General features: G+C 39.7%; 2 protein-coding genes and 1 long non-coding RNA gene across 19 annotated transcripts in view; 1 reads left to right on the top strand and 2 right to left on the bottom strand.

Annotated features, from left to right (window-relative positions):
- PPM1L (protein phosphatase, Mg2+/Mn2+ dependent 1L) overlaps positions 1–6,954 on the top strand; it is a 316,242-nt gene extending 309,288 nt beyond the window's left edge. Inside the window, exon 4 of the mRNA XM_017537308.2 lies at positions 626–6,954. Within this exon, the coding sequence (XP_017392797.1) occupies positions 626–972 (347 nt within the window). The 3' untranslated portion in view covers positions 973–6,954. The remainder of the gene's footprint in view (positions 1–625) is intronic.
- A 1,087-nt stretch (positions 6,955–8,041) lies between these two features.
- LOC108310328 lies at positions 8,042–14,953 on the bottom strand. The gene is made up of 2 exons (XR_005201634.1): positions 9,168–14,953; positions 8,042–8,522 (listed from the first exon to the last, which is right to left on the bottom strand). It is a non-coding gene; the product is annotated as an uncharacterized LOC108310328 (long non-coding RNA).
- A 4,066-nt stretch (positions 14,954–19,019) lies between these two features.
- B3GALNT1 (beta-1,3-N-acetylgalactosaminyltransferase 1 (globoside blood group)) overlaps positions 19,020–25,102 on the bottom strand; it is a 26,287-nt gene continuing 20,204 nt past the window's right edge. For 7 of the 17 annotated variants that reach the window (XM_037741655.1, XM_037741654.1, XM_037741653.1 and 4 more), the window contains 2 exons: positions 24,563–24,646; positions 19,020–21,896 (listed from right to left, as the gene is read on the bottom strand). In XM_037741655.1, the coding sequence (XP_037597583.1) occupies positions 20,868–21,863 (996 nt within the window). In that variant the 5' untranslated portion in view covers positions 21,864–21,896; positions 24,563–24,646 and the 3' untranslated portion in view covers positions 19,020–20,867. Of the gene's footprint in view, positions 21,897–24,562; positions 24,650–25,102 lie in introns of those variants that run through there. The other 10 variants (XM_037741660.1, XM_037741662.1, XM_037741661.1 and 7 more) reach the window with 5 other exon arrangements.

The following is a 25,102-nucleotide window of genomic DNA, read 5'->3' as shown; positions in this document are numbered from 1 at the left end:
AGATGGGGTTTCACCATGTTGACCAGGATGGTCTCGATCTCTTGACCTTGTGATCCACCCGCCTCGGCCTCCCAAAGTGCTGGGATTACAGGCTTGAGCCACCGCGCCCGGCCTGACCTGAGCCTTTAATGACTGCACTAGTATGTGCTTTTTCTTAATCTTGATCCTATTTAGGGGGAGAGAGCTGTTTTGAGATCCATATAGGCACACTTAAGGGTGGCCTCAGACCAAATGATGTATACCAGTAGTGTCCTGATGCCTGTTCACCTGCCTTTCAGCATTCCTTTGCCACTCTCCTCGAATCCCTACCCTCATGTTCTTTACTGTCAATCACTGAGCCACCATGGTGTTAAGTTAAAACCAATGCCCTCCCCTGATTGTATCCCTACCTCAGTACTCCTTTTGATATATTCTTGAAGTTCTTCAAGATGCCAGGATGAGGGTATGAAGATCAAGTGGTAGAGTTATGCCATGCAAGCAGGTCCCAGGAGTGATGGGGTTAAAAGGAGTGCCCACGGCCCAGCTCACATGAAGTAAGTCACTCTGTTGCGCACACACACCTAGACTCTCCCAGGTATGTGAGACATCAGCTGGTTAAACTAATGGGCTTATCCTGTCTTTCTAGGTGGTTTCATCAGTTTCAATGGCTCTTGGAGGGTGCAGGGAATCCTGGCCATGTCTCGGTCCCTGGGGGATTATCCGCTGAAAAATCTCAACGTGGTCATCCCAGACCCAGACATCCTGACCTTTGACCTGGACAAGCTTCAGCCTGAGTTCATGATCTTGGCATCAGATGGCCTCTGGGATGCTTTCAGCAATGAAGAAGCAGTTCGATTCATCAAGGAGCGCTTGGATGAACCTCACTTTGGGGCCAAGAGCATAGTTTTACAGTCATTTTACAGAGGCTGCCCTGACAATATAACAGTCATGGTGGTGAAGTTCAGGAATAGCAGCAAAACAGAAGAGCAGTGAACCCTTCAGGGGTCTCAGCTGCTTTAGACTAAAGGACTTTCAACACACTGGTCTCTTAATTTAGTGAAAAGTGTGGGAGTTGTAATTAGGATCATCCATCCCAGACATGGGATCCCCCCTCCCTGGTGGTCTTAGGTCTATAATCAGTGATGAACTGAGGGTGCCCTTGGCCAATGTAGTTAAGAAGCTGGAAAATGGTTTCTTTATGTTTTCCCAACTCTTTCATTCAGTGTCCAAAACATATAAATAAATAACTGTAGATTCATGTATATGAAATGAATAGCATATGTGCCATTTGGTCTCCCTCAGGATTCTTTTCAAGATCCTGTTCAGGGTCCTCCAGGCATCAGCTGTTATGTCCTCTCTTTGCAACAGTGGACAGGACAGGCCTCCCAGTGCTGCAGGAGACAGGCCACTGTGTCACCTGTGAGTGGTCAGGAGCTGACGTGGCAACGCCCTCTGCCAAGAGACAGAGCTGTCCTAAGAATGCTTTGTCCTTCTGAGCCCGTGTTTTCTGCTCAGAGGCAGCTTGGAAGCAGATTTGGAATGGCTTTTATTTTGGCTGCTCTTGGAGACTGAGAGAAGCAGAAAGGATGGGAGACCAGTGGCAGCTGCCTGCACAGCAGAAATGACCCTTTTCCCTTGCTTCCTTTATTAGTTAAACAGACTTTATATACCACCTGACCAGGCTTTGTGCATTTATCCTAATCATGCATGACCGAAATCTTTTGCTTAGTCCTTACCGTATGTAAAAGGCAGCTGTTAAATTCACCAAAAGACACCATGATTTTTCATCTTACATGACCAAGAAACCATGTTAGGGGAAATGACAAAAGCAAGCCAAAATGTTTCCTTCCATTTTCAATGGCAGATGAAGGAAACGATACTGAATGAGTCACAGTGTTCCCTGGCAGGTAAGCTGTTTGCATTGAAGTAGGAGTGTTCACTGAGCTCCAGCTGTCACTTTTGTGTGTTTTTCCTTGCCCCTTTCCTAGTGCAAAGTGTGTTTCAGGCAGTGTTCTGAGAAGCAGCAGCCTAGAAGCACACACAGTATGTGTGTTCCTTGAAGTCAGGTACAGAGATCACAGCTACTGCAGCTTGGAATTTGGTGGGAAACTACTTGGACGGGCTTCTCCTTGACAATGGAAAGGCAGCAGCCTTTATCATTTGGTTGCAAATATCCATCCACATCAGGTAGCTTTCCCCAGGCAAACACAAACCGCCCTTTGTGGCCTGCAGGGAAGGCAACAGAGGGACCCGGCAATGGCAACACAGCAAGTCGAGAATTCAGGCATGAACCCATATTGACAAGTGGGCCAGTATTATTTTGGGGCCTGGCTTGCTGCTCTCCATTTCCTCTATCACTAATGTATCATTTCTCCAAACACTGGATTTTATAAGTTAATTTAGAGAAAATTAACTTATAAAATACTTCCCAAGACCTGCATTTATTTTATATGACTGTCTTTGCCTGACTGCGTGACTCAAACAATCAAACAAAACTTTCGTTGCCTCCCACCCCTCTGTATCCACGTGGTTTTGTTCTTTCCCTGTGTGCATTTGTGGTTACAGCTTCCTATAGTCCTCATTCACCCGCCACCTCCTCCCCATGGAGGCCTGCCCTCCCCACTCCTGCTGTTGTAGAGCTTTTCCAAAGCAGTGTCCAGGAGAGAACTTAGAGAGTGAAGAGATTGCCTTGTGGTTGCAGAGGGCTGCAATCCGTCTTGATTCTTCCAAGCACTTACTGTTCTTTGACTGCACCAAGAATTACTAATGGTTTCCCATGAGATTTGCTTACTTTTGTATACTGTATGTCCCAGTGTTACGGTTAGAACCTTGGTTATTGTTTTTTAGCCATAGAATCTTCTAGTACAAAATATCTACCATTTGAGATTTAAGCATTTGCCTATGGAAAGACACTGAATATGTGGCTGCGTGTATCAATATTTGGGGTGGGGAAGGGGAAGGGAATGTGGAAAACAAATGCTGGCTGTGAGCAGTGCTGAGACGGCCAGGCCAGGCGGCTGAGTTTGCTTGGAGATTCAGGACGTTCTGATGCCTGAGAGTTGTCCCCACTCACCATCGAACTGAAATCAGTATAAATGGTGTCAGCACTTTACAGCCCATGGCCAACTTTCTTTATTTTTAATGTAGCACAAAAGTGTATAATAGCAAGGAAAAGACATTTTTTAATTCCAGTTATTCTTATTGTCTAAAATGAAAGCAGCAGTGTTTTGATAAAGATGAAAAAGAAAAGCTACTAAATTAGTAAATCAGTGTTTATGGGTCCTGCAAAATTTCTTAATAGATGGTGCTGGGTGCACGAATTACAAACTTTCTAACAGAGGTTCACAAGGCATCTTCTAAATTTTGCTTTGTACAATTATTTCATTTCTGACGTTAATCAAATCGAGTGTATATATCCTACTCCCTTTACTGCCTCTTTCCCCCCTACTGTGGCTTGTAGATTTTCAAAAGATATAAGTTCTAGGCAAAACTGTAACAGTTACATTAATAGTTATGATAGTTGTATCTAAAATCAGAATATTTTGTTCCCTTCCTCCTGGACCTCTCTCCCCCTAGCCCTTTTCCAGCTGTTGGGGATTTGTAGATATCACTCCTGGGGTGCCCTGTGGCACACTGGCTGCTCCCCAGGGACCCAGGAATGCTGAATTTAGCCATTAGGGAAATTGATTTGAGATGTTTGCATGTGAAGCTTCCCTAAGCTGCACTGCCAAAGCTTTGGAATTGTCACCCAAGGCTTCCTAGACTCCCTAGCTAGCTCGAGTTCAAATTGCCAATAGTCCCTTTGGTGCCAAATTTTGGGATGGTATTACAGTCTTTTAGAAGTTAAGATGGGAATGAACATGTGCTTATGGGACCCCAGCAGAATGCCAAGCCCAGGTCTCCACTAATGCAGTGCTCTGCTGCAGCTCCACTGGCAATTTGTACTCTTAACATGGGTTGTGGGAGGGGCAGCTAGGGAAAAAATTTTTTAATTAATTGTATTTGCAATTCTTTCATCATAGGAATAAACAATACTTACATAGAAAGCTCCAAAACTGTACCCAAGATCTGCATTTATTTTATATGACCAACTTGCCCCAAGGCAATTAGCTTTGAATCGCTGTTATATTGTGACATATCTGTGTGCATATATGTACATATTACTGGTAACCAGTGGCTGCATTTTATTCCCTGCTGTGGATTGAGGTATTGCCTTCTTGAATCTTGTATGTGTCATAAGAGTATTACACAGAGAGTGTTATAGTGAAGGATGCAAGCTGAATAATTTAGAACAGGCCTTATTTCATACAAGTGTAATTATTACATCATTTTGGGTAAATGGTAAACACGATTGCATGAGAGTGATGGCATCATCATTTCAATCTAATCGGAAATGATTCTAGGAAATTGATTCTACTATTGGATTCTAGGAACTTGATTCCTAGAATTTTTCCTTTGCCAGATGTATCTTGATTTTCCTGATTTTTTTTTTCTCTAAGGTTGTTGCCAGATCTCTCTTGGAACTGTGTCAATGAAAGGTCTGTGTTTTAAAAAGGCACCATATCATTGCATATTTGAAAGTATAGGAATATATACTTTGTATAAAACTTTTCCAATGATTTCAAAAATTCTTTTTTCCTCCTTTTGACCCACCACTGGACTGTTCATCCCTTAATTGTCCCTCAAAATTGCCTTAGCATGTCACACCAGCATTCGTCATCCAGCTCTGGAGAAATGACATGACTGTTAGATACCACACCTGTTTAATCGCCTCTGGACTAAATCATTGATACCTAGACTTTTGAGCTAGTTAGCTGTAGAAATAATAGAATCCAGTGTTTCCCAAAGTGTGTTCCAAAGAATACAAGTTCCAAAGATACTCTTCTAAATATAGGGTTCCAGGATCAAATAAGTTTGGAGAACACATACCATCTTAGAAAGTTAGTGAACATGAGCTCATCAAAGGCTCTAATTTAATGTCTTGCAGGGCAGAGAAAAACACAACAAATATCTACTGTCAGCCCAGTGTTTTCCAGATTAATTTGACCACAGAAACTTTTTTGAGTAACACCTAGTAACACTGCAAGGAACTGTGTTCTAAAGAACACCCTTTGGGAAATTCTGATATGTTGAAATATTGCTGTGTTTTCATTCACCATGACTCATAGTAGAAGCAGCACAATTTGCAACTTAGATGCATGAGGCTTTCATATAAAAAGCTGACTTGTTAATAAAAGCAATGTTAAGAAATAGTGTGATTTAATGTGACCAACAGCAGCCTCATATTGATAGCAGAACAATCCTACTTAAAGCTCTAAACATCGTCTCTTTCTTTTATGTGAATAACGAGCAAGAGCCCTGTCATAACTGGATAAGTCTCAGATTGATTCCAAGATCTTTCCATTGCTTTTTTGCAGTTACCTTTGCTTTTCAGATTGAATCAAAACGACTATTTTTCTGTTTCATCACTATGTGATATTTAAAAATATATAAAAAATAACAAAAGGAAAAACAAATATGATTTTAAGTCACTTTTGAAATTTTAACTCAATTTTTCAAATGATCTGTTGTACAGTAATCGAAATGTAAACTATTAACACTTACTTTCTTTCCTCTATTGTCCTCTCCAAATTCAGTGAAATAATTTGAAACCACTTAGAGCTCATACCTTCTAAAACTCGTGTCCCCTATCATCCTACCTTTCATATTTTCTGTCCATAGTTAAGTTTGGCAAGTTATCTTTCCTGTAGTTCCATAGTAGTTACTCTTGGCAGAAACAGGTTTGGGAAGCTATGAGAGATTACTCCAAAGTAATGGATGAAACAAATCTAGTCAAAAACATGGTACAAAGTGAATTAAGACTAAAGTCAATAACTTAAAATTACATCTAATATTTAGGAATAGCTCACCCTCTGCACATTATCTAAAACATTAAAAAAATTAAAAGTAAGATCTCTTAGGCTATGTGGCAGATTGCAGAGGGCAAGGGGCAGTTGATACCATGAGACTTTCATTAGATGTGTTTCTAAACATTTTTTTCTAATATGTAAATTTGTTTGCTGATCCTTCGTAATGTTAATGCTGCGCCTATTTGTTAGTTGTACCACTGTTAAGCAGCAAACTGTAGAAGCTAGTGTTGATTATTGATAATTTTTATATGTTTAGTAATAACCACAGTATCATATGTACAGTTGCTTTAATAAATCCAAGTTAAGGACTTTGAGGAGAGCAGATAGTAACTATTCATTTTAACAAATCATCACAGACAGTTTCACTGTTCAAAGCTCTACCAGAAAGTAAGCATGCAGCAAAGGTATAGATTATATTTAGAGATGTGGTTTCATTTATTCTAGAAGTCCTATAACCTGCCATTATTTAACCACAGAATCACACCTAACATTTTCCAAATCCAAATTAACCTCAAAAACCTCCAAGGACATTGAGCACAAGTAGATTGCAGTGAAAGCATGGGTAGCAGACTGTGGTGGACAGAGGGTTGACTGACCCAGAACAAAACCTGCCTGGGTACATTGCTGCCACTTCAGGAGAGGGACTGTGTCAGCTACACATTCTCTCATCACCTTTTGTCATGAGGCAGTTCATAAGTTAAATACAATACCATGCATTATCTCAAAATATTTCTATATTAATTAGGTAATTCATGAAAGGTGGATATAATAGTAAGGTATCAGGGGAAAACCCCTTTAGGAAACCCAGACATTAAAAATGTAAAAAGTAGCTTATAAGAAATGTGGATTATCAGATTTTTACCATATAGGTCGTGTTTACTAGAAATTTCTGACACCTGTACAAAAATCAGGTGAAGGATGTTATTACCACTTTTCATCATTCAAAAAACAGGCTTCCCTCTTAGAGTATTAGTTAATGCTTTGCTTATTTGTTAATTAAGACAGTATTTTAATTTTAAAGCTTCCTTTTGTAGGACTGATTAAACAGGCAGAATCACATATTTTTTAAAAAAATGATTTGGAGCCGGGTGCGGTGGCTCAAGCCTGTAATCCTAGCACTTTGGGAGGCCGAGGCAGGTGGATCACGAGGTCAAGAGATCGAGACCATCCTGGTCAACATGGTGAAACCCCGTCTCTACTAAAAATACAAAAATTAGCTGGGCATGGTGGCGCGTGCCTGTAATCCCAGCTACTCAGGAGGCTGAGGCAGGAGAATTGCCTGAACCCAGGAGGCGGAGGTTGCGGTGAGCCGAGATCATGCCATTGCACTCTAGCCTGGGTAACATGTGTGAAACTACGTCTAAAAAAAAAAAAAAAAAAATGATTTGGAACACTTTTTAATAAAAAACTGTAAAATCAGTTCCCAGTGCAGTCAAAATTAGAATGTAAAGGAAAGCATTTTTAAGAAAATACAGAAGCCCAAATCAAGGGAGAATAATATAAAAGAAAATATTTTAAATTAGGAAAAGGATGTGTTATTGTTTATTACATCAGGAATTATGCTTTCTGTACTTAATGCTCTTAGTGAAGTTAGGGAGATAACACTGAAGTGAGAAAATGAACATTCTCAGTTACTTGTGTAGTAAAATTGCTGTCCCTATTCCATTTTTTTCTGATGAAGATGGATAAATGAGGTCTCATCTATTGCTGTCCTAAACACTTTTACTGTCCTAGGTTTCGTTCACATTCCAAATCATGGACATGACTTTATCCTTAATCCTTAGAACTTTTGCAGAGGAAATACCCCTTTATAAAATTTTGATAGATACTAAGATCAACTAAATGGTTCCCCTTCCATTTTAAAGTGCACAAATAAAACTGAAATCAGATAAACACAGTCATAGCTACAACTGAGAGTGAGTTTTAACATACTAGTAATTTTGCAAATTCCAACATGAAATACTAGTGAGTACTCAATTTACAACAGACAATTTCACAAAAACAAACCACAGAGTGATTTGATATTCTTGCTTCTTAAGAGAGTTTTTAAATCCATATAATGCAATAGGTCAGGTTGCTCATATAATTTTTAAAAATAATCCTGTAGAAATGATGTATTAGACATCTCTAACCCAAGAAAATGATGTTTTTTGTATAAGTTTTAAATTCCCGTTTGTCTTAATATATCTTAGGACAAATGGTGACTTCTTCGTGTAATAATGAAAAGGTATAAATCCTGCTGCGTGGGGAAAAGCTAGAACCATGGGTCATTAAGCAAGAATACTGCTCTTATTTAGGCTCCTAGACTGCAACTAAACAGTCTTTATGTATTTATCGTTTTGATTATTGTTTTATCTCAAGCATATACAGTGTGCAGAAAGTAGAATAATGAATAAAATATGACCATGGAGAAAACCCATAACTTTTGCTTCTATTCTAGAAAGCAGTGTTTGTTCTTTTTAATTTATCTGAAATACATGTTCACATTGAAACATTAACATCTACAGTATTGTCTTTCAGTTTACTCTTCAATTATTAAAGCAAATGATTTTGATTTATAGCACTTACACAACTGCAATTCAGGTCATAGAATTGAAATATATTTGATAATGTCTCAGCATTCTCATGGGCAGCCTAGAAAAAGGAGAGAAAAAAAAAGAGAGAGAGAGACAAGAGAAACAAATAGAAATTTTAGTGGGTTCAAATGAATGATTATTCTGGCAATCCTGGAAAATAGTGAACAGTTCATTCCAAAAGACCCCATTGTGAACTCTGCTCACATATATATTTGTGTAAGGAAAATGTGTGAGATTTTTCTTAAAAAATAAAAGCATCATTGCATTTATAACAGATTGATCAATCTTATGAACAGATTACATTGGGAAAGTCACTATTATTGCTATAAGTAAGTGTGCTTGTATATTTTATTCTTTCCTTTCTTAATTTCTTTGTGTGTGAGAGCATCTGCTATGTGCCAGGCAATGGCTGTGTCTGATTGAATGTATCCGTTGGTGAGCACTCAGGTGCAATCACTGCCCTTTTGGGGCTTACAGCCTAGTGGGGATATTATAACAGAGATATTATAACACTCCATATTGACTAAATGGGATGAAAATTGTTATCTTTCATGATTTGTTTCAATGGGCTTACATTTGTTTGGACAGGGCAGAATTAGAATAATTATTTCTTACATATAATAGTAGGTGATAAGAGATTGGGAGTTTCTTGCCCACACTGAAGCAAACTTCAGTAGATAATTACTCCATTTTACTAGCTCACCTAGTTTCTCAAGGATGGCATGGGAAGTGAGACATGGAGCCTCTGGGGACCAAGACGGGGGTAGTACTGTCCCAGTGGAGGGTGAAAGCCAGGTTGTCTCTCCCTTCAGGATCTTTCTGGGGGGAAGAAGAGAATTATAGAAAAGGAGAAATGGGAAGAGCAAAAACATCTCTCAATGTCCTATTTTTATTTTTGTTCACAACAGACTATATAGTGTAACAACCTTATGCCCCCAAAGACAGGCCAGGACTGAGAGTATCTTCAGTGTTCCTGAGTGTATAAATCAGTGAATTTGCTATATAGAAAGTTGGCATTTCAGGAGCACGATTATTTCCTGATTTCAAATATGAACAGAAAACTAAATGTCAGATTTTTTAAATCATAAATTTGGTATCCATAGTTACTTTACATATTCCAGAGTCTAATCATGGAATTTAAGTTTTTTATTTTGAACAAAAATAGCAACATCTGTTTTCTGTATGGCAAAGAAAAACTAAATCCCAGACTTTTATTTTTAACCACAGAAGCTGTCTCTTCTTTCTAAATTATTTGCCTGCCTGCTTATTTCCCCTACACATCTCTTTCTGTTTATACCAACGGCTTTTTTTAATCCAAATTAATACTAGCTATTGCCAAATTGCCTTAGAATCCTATTGAATTAGAATAATTCATATATTTCATATACTAGAGAGTAAATGCTTAGTGATGGTAAAGATCTCATTGTGATCAGAAGTAGGGTTTTTATTCTTTTGTTTTCAATCATGAGAACATATAAAAGGAAATTCAAATGAAACAAAGCCAGTTTCTGATTTAGTAACATTAAAACCGTAGGAGGAGCTCAGTTATTAAGGATAGAAAGGAGGAAAGGACAGGGTGGGGAAAGAGAAAGGGGAAGGAAAAAAAACAGTAGTGTTTTTTGGGGGAACAGTATAATATCTCAGAAGTTCTTATCTCTTATCCTGCTGATGTTGAGACAGTGGCTTTGTATAAGCTTTTATTTATACCTATTTCAACATCATAAAAATTTTTCTGTCAGCATTTTCTTGCAACTTCAAAAATCACAAGGGATTGTTTATAAAAAGATACAGGATCTATGATTTATTAGCAATTTTTCTTTTAGGAATCTTCAAATTGTATTTAATAAATAAATCACAGGTCAAAATGACTGTCAAATCAATTGGGCTTTCTGGTAAGTTATTTCCTGACAACTATCCATGAAAAATACAACAAGCCTTGGCAAAACCTCATTACTCCTGGAAGTTTTCAGAGGTTATTATACCTACTGTTCTATATTTGTCTCTAAGAGACATTTGAAACAGTTACAATGTCAATTTGGTGTAGCATTACCTGTAGTAGAGCTCAGAGTATGTGGCAGTGCACGGTCACTCAAGATGCATGGCGTGTCATTTGGGTTGCTTTGATGGGTGTTGGGGTAGAATTAGCCTTGTAGAGACTAATGTGTTCATGCTCTCTCTGATCCTGTGTCATTGTATAAAAATGAACAGCTAAAAATTTACTCATGGTGACAAGATTTAAAGCAAAAATAAACCCATAAAATTGTTAGACTTTAAACATGAGACTGCTGCTATTCTTTTCTTTAAGTTAAACTCATTTTCCATCCTAATTTCTGTTCTTGAATTTTATAATTTATCTATGCTTTTGAGTTGGAGTAACTTGAGTTGGGGTTCTATGTGGAAAGCAAAGAAACAAGTCATGGGTAGAGCATAAGACCAAAGCATAATAGAAGCAAGAGGCAGGAGGTATTGAGACTCTGGTGTTTTCATTTGGAAGGGGAATAAGCCTGGCTCTGGTTCAGAACAAGGCAATTGATAAACATGTATACAATGTATATAACAAAAAATGTTTATTGTAAACCTAACACAACTTATACCCACCTTTATAGTAACACATCGACAAAGTTGATATAGTAATTACTATCAGGTAACAAGGGTTAGATTAGCTATACATAGATGTAGACTCCAGCAACAAAGCATGACACACCTTGGAGAAAAGTGTTCAGAACAGAAGATCCATCTGCAAAGGTTTTCACAAGATGGAGGAAGAAATACGGTAGGGAGACAGAATGAAAGAGAGGAAAACTCTCTCCAGGATTCTATGATCTGAAGAGGGGTTTGGACTCATAGCTTGGGCCATATTGTAGTGGTGACTTGCACTAACTATGTAGATGGAGTTTGTAGATTAGACAATTCTCAGAATTTTCTAGAAAAGGTTGGGGCTAGACATAGTGGCTCTTGCCAGTAATACTTACATTTTGGGAGGCCAAGGTAGGAGGACCACCTGAGCTCAGGAGTTTGAGACCAGCCTGGTCAATATAGTGGACTCAGTCTCTTAAAAAGAATAAAATCTCCTTAAAAAAAAAAAAAGGAAAGAAAAGGAGATTGTTAAGCAGGCAAAACAATTGCCTACTCTGCTTTCAAATTTAAGTCTGAGAAATATAAAAGCTCATCTCTACATATAAAATGCTTTTTAAAAAAATTACCTTGTTTATATGCTAAGGTTCACTAGAGGAGAAAACATCAATGTGCAAGTTTTTAAAGGTACATATAAAAAGGGATTCAATTCAAAAGTAAAGTTAAATTTCTCTCCCAATACTACCATTCATTGAGCTATGAGATAGAGTTGACTATCACTTGATTTCTGAACACCAAAATAACCTCTACTTACAGCTTTTCAACAGCTCTTCTCCTTACACCATGAAAAACTTTTAAAAATAATCACAGCAGCCTGGAGAGATGGAAGAACTGCAGGATCTGTGTCCCGAGAAACAGTCATTTCAATGTGAATTTACCAGAAGTCAGAAATTTTCCACCTTTTCATTTGTGAAGAGGGCAGAGTGAATGTTAACATCAGGCACGGAACCTACTTTGTGCCAGGTTCATGAAGTAAACCTTTCCTAATGCTATTCAATGAGTGAGCAGTAAAAGGCAAGCAAATGTGACCCTGTCCGCTCTTTTTCATCCAAATAGGAAGACCTGGCTCCACACAGTGTTGGCTTGATTAGTGAGAGATGTACAGACTCTTCAGGTTTGTAACTACATTGCCATGCCCCTTTCTGTGTTCCCAGCAGATGGGAACTCAGACTCTGCTGCCTGAAAATGGAAGGCAACCACTTACTGAGGAGCAAGGAAGAAAAGGCATTTTTTATTTCCTCTACCCCCAATCCATCAGTGTGGGCTGCTCACTCAGGCTGGGCTCCATTCTCCAGCAAGATGCATCCCAGAACATGGAGCTCCCATGTCACAGACCAGCTGCTTTCTGTCTGCCCCATAAGAAATTGGGTTTGACTTATCTCTTCACATCAGCCCCACTCATCACTGGCCTAGACTCTCAGGGAGAGAAAAACTGTTTCTTATGTTCCTACAATTTGGATGCCCTCCACTGTAACACACAACACATAGCGGTTAACTTACATATGCAGGGGGAAGAAGTCTGTGGTCACAGGGTTGGTTCAGTGATTCAATGATATCATCAAGAGCCAGCCTTTCTACCTCAGCCACTGACTTGGCCTTCAGGCTGTTCTCATGGGATCCACATGGTTGCTTCAGATACTAGCATTGCAGACATAACATCTGGCCAAAGAAAAGGAGACTCTCCTTTGTCTTTTTTTTATTAGGTACATCCACAGAAGCCTCTCAGCAGATATCACCTGGGGTCCCACTGGCTGGGATTGGTTCACATGCCAAAGCATGAGGAGCAAGAAGGGCTAGTAAAGACAGCGGTAGCAGCCTGAGCAACAGAGTGAGTCCCATCTCTACATAAGGTTTTGAAAAATTAGCCAGGTATGGTGGCACATGCCTGTAGTCCCAGCTTCTTGAGGGGTGCGAGGTGCAAGGATCACTTGGGCCCAAAAGTTCAAGGCTGTAGTAAGCTATGATCATGCCACTGTATTCCAGTCTGAGCGAAGGAGCGAGACCCTATCTCAGACAACAGAAGTGACTGAGATGGGAGGCAGCCCCTGCCTGCACAGAAGAAAGCGGGAGGGTGGGCACGTGAGGCTGGGGCTCGGCAGCAAACACAGCATTTGGCCTGCACCCCAGCAGCCTTTGCTCGTGACACTTCGATGCCACTTTCTGCCTTTACCTAAATTTGTTAATATATTTGTTAAAATATCTGTGTTATAAAAATGATTTTGTTGAGAATGAAATAATAAAAGGTACTTTTAAGGTAGGAAGAAATCCTTGAGAGGCATTTTCTGTTAACGTTTTGTTATATTTTCATCCTGCCTGTTTCTGTACAGTTTGTACATACGTAGCAAGAAGGGGAAAGAGTGGCATTTAGAACTGTCACTGCAGCTGCTGCAACCTTTTAAGAGAATGGCAACATTTATCTTTAGAGAAGTTGATTTCCTTTTATCTGGGAAATGCCTTGAATGGGCTTTTTTTTTTTATCCAGGAGAAATGTAAGCATTCACCTCTACCTTGCTTCCCACGTGGTCTTAAAGGAGAAAGTGAAACAGAAAGAGGGCTAAGTGAAAAGGAGTTTGGGAAATTGCTCGTTGATAACCTCAAGCAGGGGTAAGTCCCGGCATCTATGGGGGAGGGGCCAGATGTGGGAAGAGAAGGCTTGGCCCAGGGCCACAGACAATGGGAAATTTCCCTGGTAACAAATGTTTTAATTATCATAACAAACCGCCCCCGAAGTTGGTAGCATTAGGCAAAATTTATTTCTTATGTCTCTGCAGGTTTACAGGGAGGTCCTAAATTGGGGTCTCTTGCAGAGCTGTCTGGCATTGTCTGAAAGCTCCAAAATGAATTATTCACTTACACGCCTGGTGCCTCACCTGGCTTGGCAGGATTTCCTCTCTTCTCTCCCCTCTTCTCTCCTCTCCCCCGCTCCTCTCCCTTTTCTCAGGGCAGTATAGATGCATTCGTTCCAAAAGAGCAAGGTGGAAACTGCAAGGCTTATTTGATCTGGCCTTGGAAGTCATGCAGCACCATCTCTTCTGTCACATTCAGGTGGTTACGAGGGGCTTGCCTAGAGTCAGCATAGGTGGGAGCTACACAAGGGCACGTGATATATCCATGAGGGACTATTTTTCAAGACCATTACCACAGGAAACAGCTGACAAGTTCCTAGGAGCAGTGAAGTAAATTAGATTCACATCAGAGAGTGAATCTGAAGACCTTCACACCTCCCTAGTAGTGATAATCCTTTACTACTCTCAAACTAAGTGAAATTCTAAAATTCACAGTAACGTGTTAGTGAAGCTTTGGGAGGAAAAAAGAAAAAGGTGGGTGGCATCATTCATGAGAGTATGGGAAGAGATTTCACAGCCACGAGCATCAGGGGCCACAGCCAGGAGAGGGCGCGACAGTGGAAAGGCAGGCTGTGGCACGGACTGACTCAGGAGAATCAGAAATCAGGTAGACCCCTGGAATCTTCACAGCACGGCAAGGTGGACTCCCCACAGTATAGTACATGGGGATGCAAACAATTCTGTTTGGGTATTTACAGAAGGAAGAATCAAATATTTGGAGGTATCTGGGCATGCACAGTTCATATTACATCATACACACATACACCCCTCAGCTTATTTTACATTGATTTTGGATCCTAACAAATCTTTGTAAACATTTTAAATGACTGTATTGCAGTCAAACTTATGAAGTCACTGAAATTAATATTCTCTTAATGCTGAACTTTCCCCCCCCCATTTATTTATTTTATTGCATTTTAGGTTTTGGGGTACATGTGAAGAACATGCCAAATTGTTGCATAGGTACACACGTGGCAGTGTGATTTGCTGCCTTCCTCCCCATCACCTACATCTGGCATCTCTCCCCTTGCTATCTCTCCCCAGCTCCCCACCCACCACCGTCCCTCCCCTATTTCCCCACAACTGACCCCAGTGTGTAGTGCTCCCCTCCCTGTGTCCATGTGTTCTCATTGTTCAACACCCGCCTATGAGTGAGAACATGCGGTGTTTGATCTTCTGCTCTTCTGTCAGTTTGCTGAGAATGATGGTTTCCAGGTAACACTGCAGGCTGGGCATGGTGGCTCACACCTGAAATCCCAGCACACTGGGAGGCCGAGGCGGGTGGATCACCTGAGGTCGGGAGTTCAAGACCAGCGTGGCCAACATGGTGAAACCCCCATCTCTACCAAAAATACAAAAATTAGCTGGGCATATTGGTGACCACCTATAATCCCAGCTACTCGAGAGGCTGCGGAAGAAGAATCACTTGAACCCGGGAGGTGGAGGTTGAAGTGAGCCAAGATCGCACCATTGCACTCCAGCCTGGGCAACAGAGCAAGACTCTGTCTCAAAAAAAAAAAAAAAGTAACACTGCAATGAACATTTCTGATCAATTTCTTAGGAATGATATCTAGCAGAATTTCTGAGTCAAAGAGTACTGGAAAGGCAAACCGCCAAATTGCCTTCCAGAAACATCTAACCCCTATTTCCATAGTCACATGTACTGAGGACACACCTCATTTTAAAATGGCCATGCAGCAAGCTCTTGATGTCACCAAAGACCCCGTGTTCTACTGAGGCCTGGCGGCAGAACCTTGTCATACAAGGAACCTACTGCTAGGCCAGCACCTGCCCACTAGAGTCAGCACTGCCTTGGGCTTAAGCCACTGCTGTCCACTGGTGTCTTTCACTGTGGTTTGTTCCTGGGACTCCCCCAAGACATCTGGTGGCCACAACATTCCTCTAATCGTTTGGAGACTGCAGCCTGGCACCTGAAAGTTCCTCTAAGCCCTGAGTCAAGAGTAATCCCCCTCTGGAAGTTTTACAATTCCACTGAGGAAAGGAGTTCCTCTTGAGGTGCTCCAAACTAACTCAGGGGCACCCTAACACAGAGCAGTGGGTTTGAGCCTGGAATATTCTAGTCCTGGCTTCACAATGACCGTGGGTAAGTTAATGGCCCCAATGAACCTTGGTGCCCTCATAGAAAATAACAGAGTTCCCAAGCCTTTTCTTGGCAAAGATCCCTTCTACTTCCCTTCTCCCTCCTCAGTGAACCTATGACTCTGCACTTCACTAAATTACAGCTTAGTTTCTCCATTAATCAGACAAAATTAGCCCACAATCAAGCTTTTTTTTTTTTTTTGGAGTAAGTTGATCGTGGCCTGTCAGGTGATTAAATTCTGGGGCATTAGAAACATTTTCCTTGGCTTGGACAACCTTATCTTAGGTCAATATATAGATTTCACTTAGCTTTTGGAATATTGAAAACTGTGCATAAACCCCTTTAACCCTTTCATCGTCACAGAGAAGCCTGGAATCAGAGGAAAGATGATTTCTGAGGTCTTTCCCAGCTCCAATCTATGACTACTTCTGCCTGTCTTGACCACAGGACTTAAAAACTATCCACATGCAGGTTTTATGCCTCTCTCACTCGCCCTAAATACAGGATGATGATGCTCATCTTTGCTGGACCTTTCTTTTTTCTTAAGAGGCCCAGGAGATGACTTGGGTATAAATTCTGTCAAGGGACTGCCCAGTCAACCCCATTTGCCCGTTGGCTTCCATCTCCTATCAGTACAACCATATCAACATAAGCCACCTATTTTGATGGACTTCTTGAAGGTCTGCTCCCATATTAACCACAAATCAGGGAGCTGATGGAGTGTGAAGTGCCAATGAGTCTTCAGCTCACAAAAAATCCAGAGGAGTTGGTTTAATTAGTATATGGGAGATTGGTTCCTAATGGAATACAAAATATAAGAACCCCATATACTCCCCCTTCTTCCGCTTCAAAGCTTGCCTCCTTCCTATCTCTCTTTCCCTTTATCTTGCAACAAGGGACTACTAGACCCTAAGGAAACGGACTTTGTCCCCAGCTCATGCTCAGGAATACTCTTTATTATAAATAGCTCCACTCTGGCTACTCTGCAGCCGGAGAGTTGATGGGAACATGTTAATGTCATTACCATTTAGGATAGAGCTAAGGAAAGATGAAGCAGGGTGAAAGGGCAACCCTCTCAGGGAAGGGTGAAAAGCCCAAAGCAGCAATACCAAGTGAGTCAGAAAAAAGTCTTAACTACTTGAGCCTGCCTCAGGACCGCAGACCCCTGAGCTCCCTCTCTCTTTGAAACACAGAGTGTGGCAGATTATGGTACTATTGCACTCAACTTTCACATCCCATTCTGCGGAACAATACATCCCTGCACACTGCAACATCACTTGCAGTTACTTAGTCACTTCCTACAACAGACGGATACTTCCCTACCTTGGTGACACTGGGCTTGGCAAGGGATTCATCTCAGCCAGTGGATGTATTAATATATGCCACTGTGCTTCCACCAGCTTTTCTATTCCTTCTGTAAGAACAGCATGTTCCAGATAGGGGCTGCCCATTAGCCTGGATCCTGGAATGAAAGAGACACATGGAGCAGGGGTGCAGCCAAACACTGCCATGCAATGTGAGTGAAAACATGGCTGCCATCAGGTTCTGAGATTTGGGCATTACTGTAGCATTTGTGACCCTCAGCAGAGCTAACTAATGTGCTAAAAGTCACAAACTAAACACCTGCAGACAAGGAAAGCAAATGAGGCAGGGGGTGTGTGAAACTATGGGGATGGCAGGACTAAGGCAGATGCCATAGAATCAGCCCAAGGGTAAGCCCCAGTAGTAAACACTGTTATATGAGTTAACATTTTTAAAACTGCTGATTTGGTTAAACACCAGGTCATGATTTTAAAAACACGGCTAATATTTACTTCCCAGAAGCTTATTAAGAAATATAAAGTTAAAAACAAAAAAATATATAACTACTCAATCTCTTAATGTTTTCCTAATCATTTAACTTTTTAGGTTCTTTAAGGCACCAATCTCCAGTTCAGAAGAAACAATCTTTCGAAACTTGGCAATTATTCATATTTTACTTGTTTGGGTTTTTTTTTTTCTGGTCTTTTCTAAAAGTGAAATTATTTTTTATGTTAAAAGTTCTCTCTAGAAATGTTTTGAGTTAGCTTCCCAAACATTGATATACAGAAATGTTGCACTTAGCAATGGGGATATCTTCTGAGAAATATGTCAGGTGATTTTGTAGTTGTACAAACATTACAGAATATACTGACACAAACCTAAATGGTAGAGCCTATTGTTTCTAGGCTACAAATGTCTACAGCATGTTACTGTACTGAATACTTACTGTTGGAAACTGTCACACAATGGTATTTGTGTATCTAAAATAGACTGACACACAGTAAAAAAAACAACAACAACAACAAACAGTATAAAAGCTAAAAAATCGTACACCTGTATAGGGAGGGCACTCATCAGGAATAGAGTGTGCAGGGGTGGAACTGCTCTGTGTGAGTCACTGAGTGAGTGGCGGGTGAATGGAAAGGCCTTGGACATGACTGTACACTGCTGTAGACTTCACAAACACTGCACACTTAAAGTGGGCCACACTAAATCCATTTAAAAAATTTCTTTCTTCAATAATTAACCTTAGCTCACCATAGCTTTTTTACTTTACAAACTTAAACTTTGACTCTTCTGTAATAACAATTAGCTTAAATTTAAAACACAAACATGTAAACTGTACAAAAATATTTTCTTTATATCCTTATTCTATAAGCTTTTTTCTACTTTTAAATTTTAATTTTTAACTTTTTAAACTTTGTTAAAAACTAAGACACAAATACACACATTAGCCTAGCCCCACAGGATCAGGATCATCAGTTTCACTGTCTTCTATTGCCACATCTTGTCCCACTGGATGGTCTTCAGGAGAAATGGCATGAATGGAGCTGTCACCTATGACAGCAGTGCTTTCTTCTGGAATAACTCCTGAAGGACCAGCCCACAGCTGTATTAGAGTTAACCATTTTTTTTTTCCAATAAGTAGGAAGACAACACTCTAAAATAATGATAAAAAGTAAATACACAAACCAGTGTCATTTATTATCAAGTATTACATACTGTACATAACCAAATGTGCTGTATTTTTACACAACTGGCAATGCAGTAGGCTTGTTTATGCCAGCATCACCACAGACATGAGTAATGCACTGGGCTATGACATTACGACGGCTATAACACCATGAGGCAACAGATTTTCTGCTCCATTATAATTTTATGGGACCACTATTGTATATGTCATTATGCAGTACATGACTGTAATCTTCTGCAAAACCAGTCAAATCTAATCATGTCACAAAAATAACTACCACCATCTGTCTTAAAGAAAGTGATTCCTATATGGATGGAGATTAACAAGGGCATAGATTGATTCCACAGAATATTTCATTTAATTGATTTTATAACTGGATTAGGTCAGAGCCCTGGGAAACAGAAATAGCCTTGTTATAGAGAACCACACATTATAGTTTTAACTGAAGTTCTTTTTCATGAAAGACAATTATAAATATCTGAGTATTACAAGAGCTGACTACATACTTTCAAGTTTATATTTCCTGACAAAGGATATGATCTTTTTCCATCCTGTAATTCAGAGAAAAAAGAACCACCTGCCCTACATAAACTCAAAGAAAACTGCGTAATCCCAGGAATAGGGGGCAAGGACTGCTCCTCTTGGACCTACTATTAGCAAGTCCAACAAAAAATATATATATCACCACTTCTATGAAGAAATGCCCTTCTATAAAAGCATGAGATTAAATCAGATATGACTTTACACATTAGGGCTTTTGATGAGAAATTAATAACAGCGGCAGCTTCTTATTTATTCACAAACTGACTGTTAAAGAGAAAAAACACAGGGCAGATTAATAATGTAACTTAGATCTTCAATCTTCTCTTTCCAACTCAAATGCTGGAATATGACACTCTTTTTATAATATTCCGCCCATGAGGTTCTCTCCCTTCTTTTCTGCCTTCAGAGTTCTTTCCAATAGAAAATTACTACCTGCATTATACATTTCCAGGTGGAAAAATGAGAAAGATTAAGTGACTTCTAAAAATACTAGGGACTATATTTTTAAAAACAAGACAATAATTCAGATTTTCTTGCTTTAATTCTTCTCTATATTACCACAGTAAAATATTTAACAAAGGCCAAGAGATTACTGATATGCAATAATGACCTACAACTTTACATTAATGGAGCTATCAATAATAAACTGATCATTTAAGTAACTGGAACATGTTCAAATGTAAAGAATGATTCACTATCCTATTTATATTGTCCTGAAATCGTCAAAACATTTAAAACACAAAGTTTGAATATTAAATAACTCTGAAATACTGCAACATCTTGAAGTACCTTCTAAATGACCAAAAATAGGTAAGATTTTGTTCAGTACAACTTCAGTGAAGAAGTTTTTTGACACAGAAATACGTATATTGTTAAACTGGTAATCCACATAAGATACACACAAAACTTTCAAGTGTCTAGATTGTTCAATAAATAAAACTCCACATTGTTTTGTTTTTATAGCCTAGTGACCTTATAATTCAGTGACACCCTTTTAAGAAATTCTAGTCTATCGAATGACATGTTCAAATTGTTTGGTCCTATTAATTTCTTTAGGAAAAAACCTCCAATTCCTTTAAGATATTTAATTCCTCCAAATATCATCTTTAAAGGGCCTGACTAATAAATCACAAGTGTAACCCTCATCTCTAGTCTATGGGTTCTTCATGAGTTTCAGTTCAGTGTAAGCCAGCACACCGATCTCTCCATGAATTTTCCACAGTATCGACTTTAACACTTTCCACAAAGTACCCTGTCATTCTAGGCTTTTTGTAGAACGTGAAGTTAATAATGGCATGTGGTGTTCCTTAGCATGACCTGCCAAAAAGTGATGATCTCCTTGGAAGAAAAGCCGTGGGCTGCAATCACACGTCTGAGTTGACAGACATCCAAATGGATTCTATATAGAAAGAAAAGATTTGTGTCTTCTGGAATATGAATGTTTACTTCTAATAAATTCAAACAGATCCCGACATAAACATCTTCAAACTTGATGGGTTTTACGTGACCCATCATTTCATAGATCCTTGGCACCAAATCTCTGGACATTATATAACCCAACCCACTGCAGTATGGAGGGAACACCTTAAAAGGATACTCCTGGTATGAAATATGGGTTTTTTGGTAAAATCCTCTATAGGAATAATTATCAATTAGAGGATAACCTGTGAAAAACTTCTCTGAGTGGTTTAAGTTTAAAAGATACTTCACTAAATTGCCAGTATTGATGAAAACATCCGTGTCTGTCTTCATGACATACTTGGCATTGGGGCAAAACTCAGTTACCCACCTGAATGCCATAATGGTTTTCAAGGTCAGGTTATTATATGTGTCTAAAAAATCTTGTCGGATTATGTCGCCATAAAGAAGGTGTTCATCCTCTAAAGACAATGCCAACGTTTTGTCTTCCTTTTCAGCCTCTTGGCCTAATAAGAAAAATGTAAGAACTTCATATCCCCACCAGGACTTTTTTTCACCCCAAGTAACTCTAATGGCCTGCCTGGCTTTCACATCTGAGGGGTGGGAGGTCACCAGAATGACCAGAAATGGATTTTGATGAGAGCAGTTTGAATGCTCTCGAAGTGTGAAGCGAAAGTCTTGTCTGTATATCGGCTCGTACTCATAGAAGTACATCCAGTTCACGCGTTCTATCACATTATAGTGGGGAAGGCTGAGGTACCACACCACGAGGAAACTCAGGAGTGACAGCAGCAGGAGGCTCCATTTGAGGGATCTCAGTGACATCCTACTCGGAAGGACAGTCAAGAGAGCTGGGGCCATTCACAGCAGCTCAGAAGCAGCAAGCCAAAGGTTCTGGAAGAGTTATCATAGACTGGGTTAATAATCCACACACAGAGCACATTGTCAAAAGATATCTGACTATCTACTCAAGGAGAAAGAGTAGGAGAACAAAATCTCAGTAAAACAAAAATCCTGACTTGAATCTACTTCATTTAACTATAAGCAAATAGATGCCAATAACCAAAAATGTATTTTAGTTTCTTACATCAAGACCAAGGTTAAAACATATCTTTTGATTATTTTGGAGTAGAGTTATCCTACTCTACATAAATAACTATTTACCATGAAATAAATTATATCCTAGGTGCCTGGAGGACAGAAAGAGATGGATAATGGTGGGTTAAAAAATAAGTCTACCATAAAAACAAATAAAATGTATCTCCTCTTTATAACTATAAAAAAGAAGGATTTAATTGGGGATATTACTATACTATGTATATACTACACTGCACTATACTACACCACACCACACCACACCATACTAATTGTGGATATTACTACGGGGATTGAAGGGGCTATTACTAGCCACATGCCCAAATAAATGAAGGGTCTTTCTCAGCTGTGTGTTCTCATATGGATTCTAGCAAATCTGGATAAGAAAAATCCTGTAGTGATCATTATTCTATTCTTAGTGACTGCTGCTGTAAGGTAGAGATTCTTCACCTGAAAGGTGAGTCCTCCAGACACAAATAGGATAATCTCTCTTGAGTTTTCAAACACTAACTATGAAATAACTTTTACTTGCCCAAACACCATTTCTTCCCTCTTTTTACCTCATTGGTTAAACTCAATGCTCAGTCCAGATAACAACTGTTTAAATCAAAGGCCTGTCCTTAGTACTGAGTTTTCACATTTCCCATTCCAACTTCTTCAGAAATTGCACACCCAATCAGAATCATGGAATGGAAACCTCTAGAACACTTGCTTTTACACAGAAGCTCCAGCTGAGACAAATGGAGGCACAGAACATTCAGACTGTGGAGTGATAGCAAGGCCTCAGCTCTGCTCCAGAGCTCAAGGCAGAGGGTGGTTTACAATTCGGGATCCCACAGGGTTTTCCTTGCACCATGAGCATAGACTTCAGTCTAAGGGCATTCATGTATGTGTGTTTACTGGACATCTTCTACTTCCAAAGACCAGGCGCTAAGGAGACCAAAGGAAACAGGAGACAAGAGACACAGAAGAAATCCCAAGGCAGCGTGTAAACATGGCTCCACAGTACAGTACACATTGTTTACATCTAATGCTAAGGAACTTTAGCATAAGGGACAGATCAACAGCACAAGGAAGGGTGGAGGAGGCTGCTGGCAGGTGCCCTTTCACCCACAATTACATGGGGGAGGGTTCTTGGGAAGCTGAAATTCACTATGAAGGATGGACACTGTGAAGGCTGGTCTACCAAGGGTTCTACCCTGGGTCTACTTTAGGGTCTTTGGACATACAGCTCTTCTGTCTCTTACTACATATGAAAGTAACAGGATTTTAAGGCTCCTTGTCCTCTTCATCTGGTCATCTCTTACCTGCCCTGATTACAATGATCTTTTCTATATGTAATGCTTTCTGTATTTTAACCCACACAATGCAATTTAATGTTTCAGCAAACTCTCTCCCATTCAGTTCCATGTCTATGTGTCTTGCCTCTCAACTTACATTCTATGACTTGCTGACAAAGACAATTTTTCTCTCAGGAATCAAAGTGCAAGACACTTTGGAGTGCAATGGACACTGACGCTTTCATATGCTATCTCCATTTGTAAATGAATAAAATACAGATTTGTCCATCCACCTCCTATCCTCTCATATCCTCTTTACTAGCCATACACCGCCAATCCTCCACCCCCCCAAAAAAAAAAAACCTGAAATTGAATAGTTTGAGAGCAAGAATTAGGAAAGTAATTAATACTGCCTTTATATGTTTTCTCCTCACCTGGCTACTGGGCACTGCACAACCCTTGAGGGCACCATTTACAACTTGTACATTTATTACAACAAATGTCTCATTCTAAGAAATCAGCATATTTTAACAGATTTTGGAAAAACAGAAGGAAAGTGTTGTAAGGGGTGCCATTTATAACTGCATATGGATGATGGAGGCTCTACTACTCTTCAACAATGGGAAAAACTTAAGATGGCAAATCTTATTATAAAAGTTATTTTTTACACATTCTATAAGCCATGGTTTCTAAATGTGAGAATGGTTATGATGTCCATCACTTATGGACCCATGAATAAAATAAAGCAGCAGTAAAAAGAGGAGAAACTATTTAGTCTGAAAGTGAGGAAAACGGACTCTAAAGAACTAGCCAGAACAGACTTTAGGTCACCTACAACACAGGTGGCTCCAAAGCCAGATACCGAAGTCCATGCTTCAGCTCTGTCCTTTACCAACCAGGATGAATGAGTATGTTATGCATCTCTTGAAGCCTCAGTTTCCTGTCTCTATATTGAAGATATTAATAGAGTGCAAATCAGTGATAATATATGCAAAGGCCTATGTTAGGTATTCAACAAATAGAAGCTGTTACCATCAGCTGTGGCTCTACCCTTGGCGTCATTTCCAACCTATTTGTAGTCTCTAAAATGATTCCTACTGTCAAAATAGATTATTCTGAAAAAATAATCTTTACTACTTGAAGAAAAGTATATTTGAAAGCCATAAATATATTTCTACTTCTAACCTTCTTCTTGATTTTCTTCTTCTGAGTAAGAAGACCTTCAGTTTCACCAATGGAACATTCAGGAGGATGCAGCTGTGAGAAATACTGCTAGAAGAGAAATGTTTGAGGTTATATGCCGATTACCCTGATTTGATCATTCATTACACATTGTATATATGTATCAAAATCACACATGCCCCCAAAATACATACAACTATTATATACCAATTTTTAAAAATTAAGGTAAAAATAATGCTTAGAAATTCCACAAGAGCTATAAGAGGCGGGGCGCGGTGGCTCACGCCTGTAATCCTAGCACTTTGGGAGGCTGAGGAGGGCAGATCACAAGGTCAGGAGTTCGAGACCAGCCTGACCAACATGGTAAAACCCCGTCTCTACTAAAAATACAAAAAAATTAGCTGGGTCTGGTGGCCCACACCTGTAATCCCAGCTACCCAGGAGGCTAAGGGAGGAGAATCACTTGAACCCAGGAGGCAGAGGTTGCAGTGAGCTGAGATCGCACCACTGCATTCCAGCCTGGGTGACAGAGCAAGACTCTGT

Source organism: Cebus imitator, unplaced genomic scaffold (genome assembly GCF_001604975.1).
Source record: "Cebus imitator isolate Cc_AM_T3 unplaced genomic scaffold, Cebus_imitator-1.0 Scaffold102, whole genome shotgun sequence".
NCBI lineage: Eukaryota > Metazoa > Chordata > Mammalia > Primates > Cebidae > Cebus > Cebus imitator.
The sequence above is the reverse complement of the archived record's forward strand: the minus strand, read 5'-3'. Positions and strand labels throughout refer to the sequence as shown.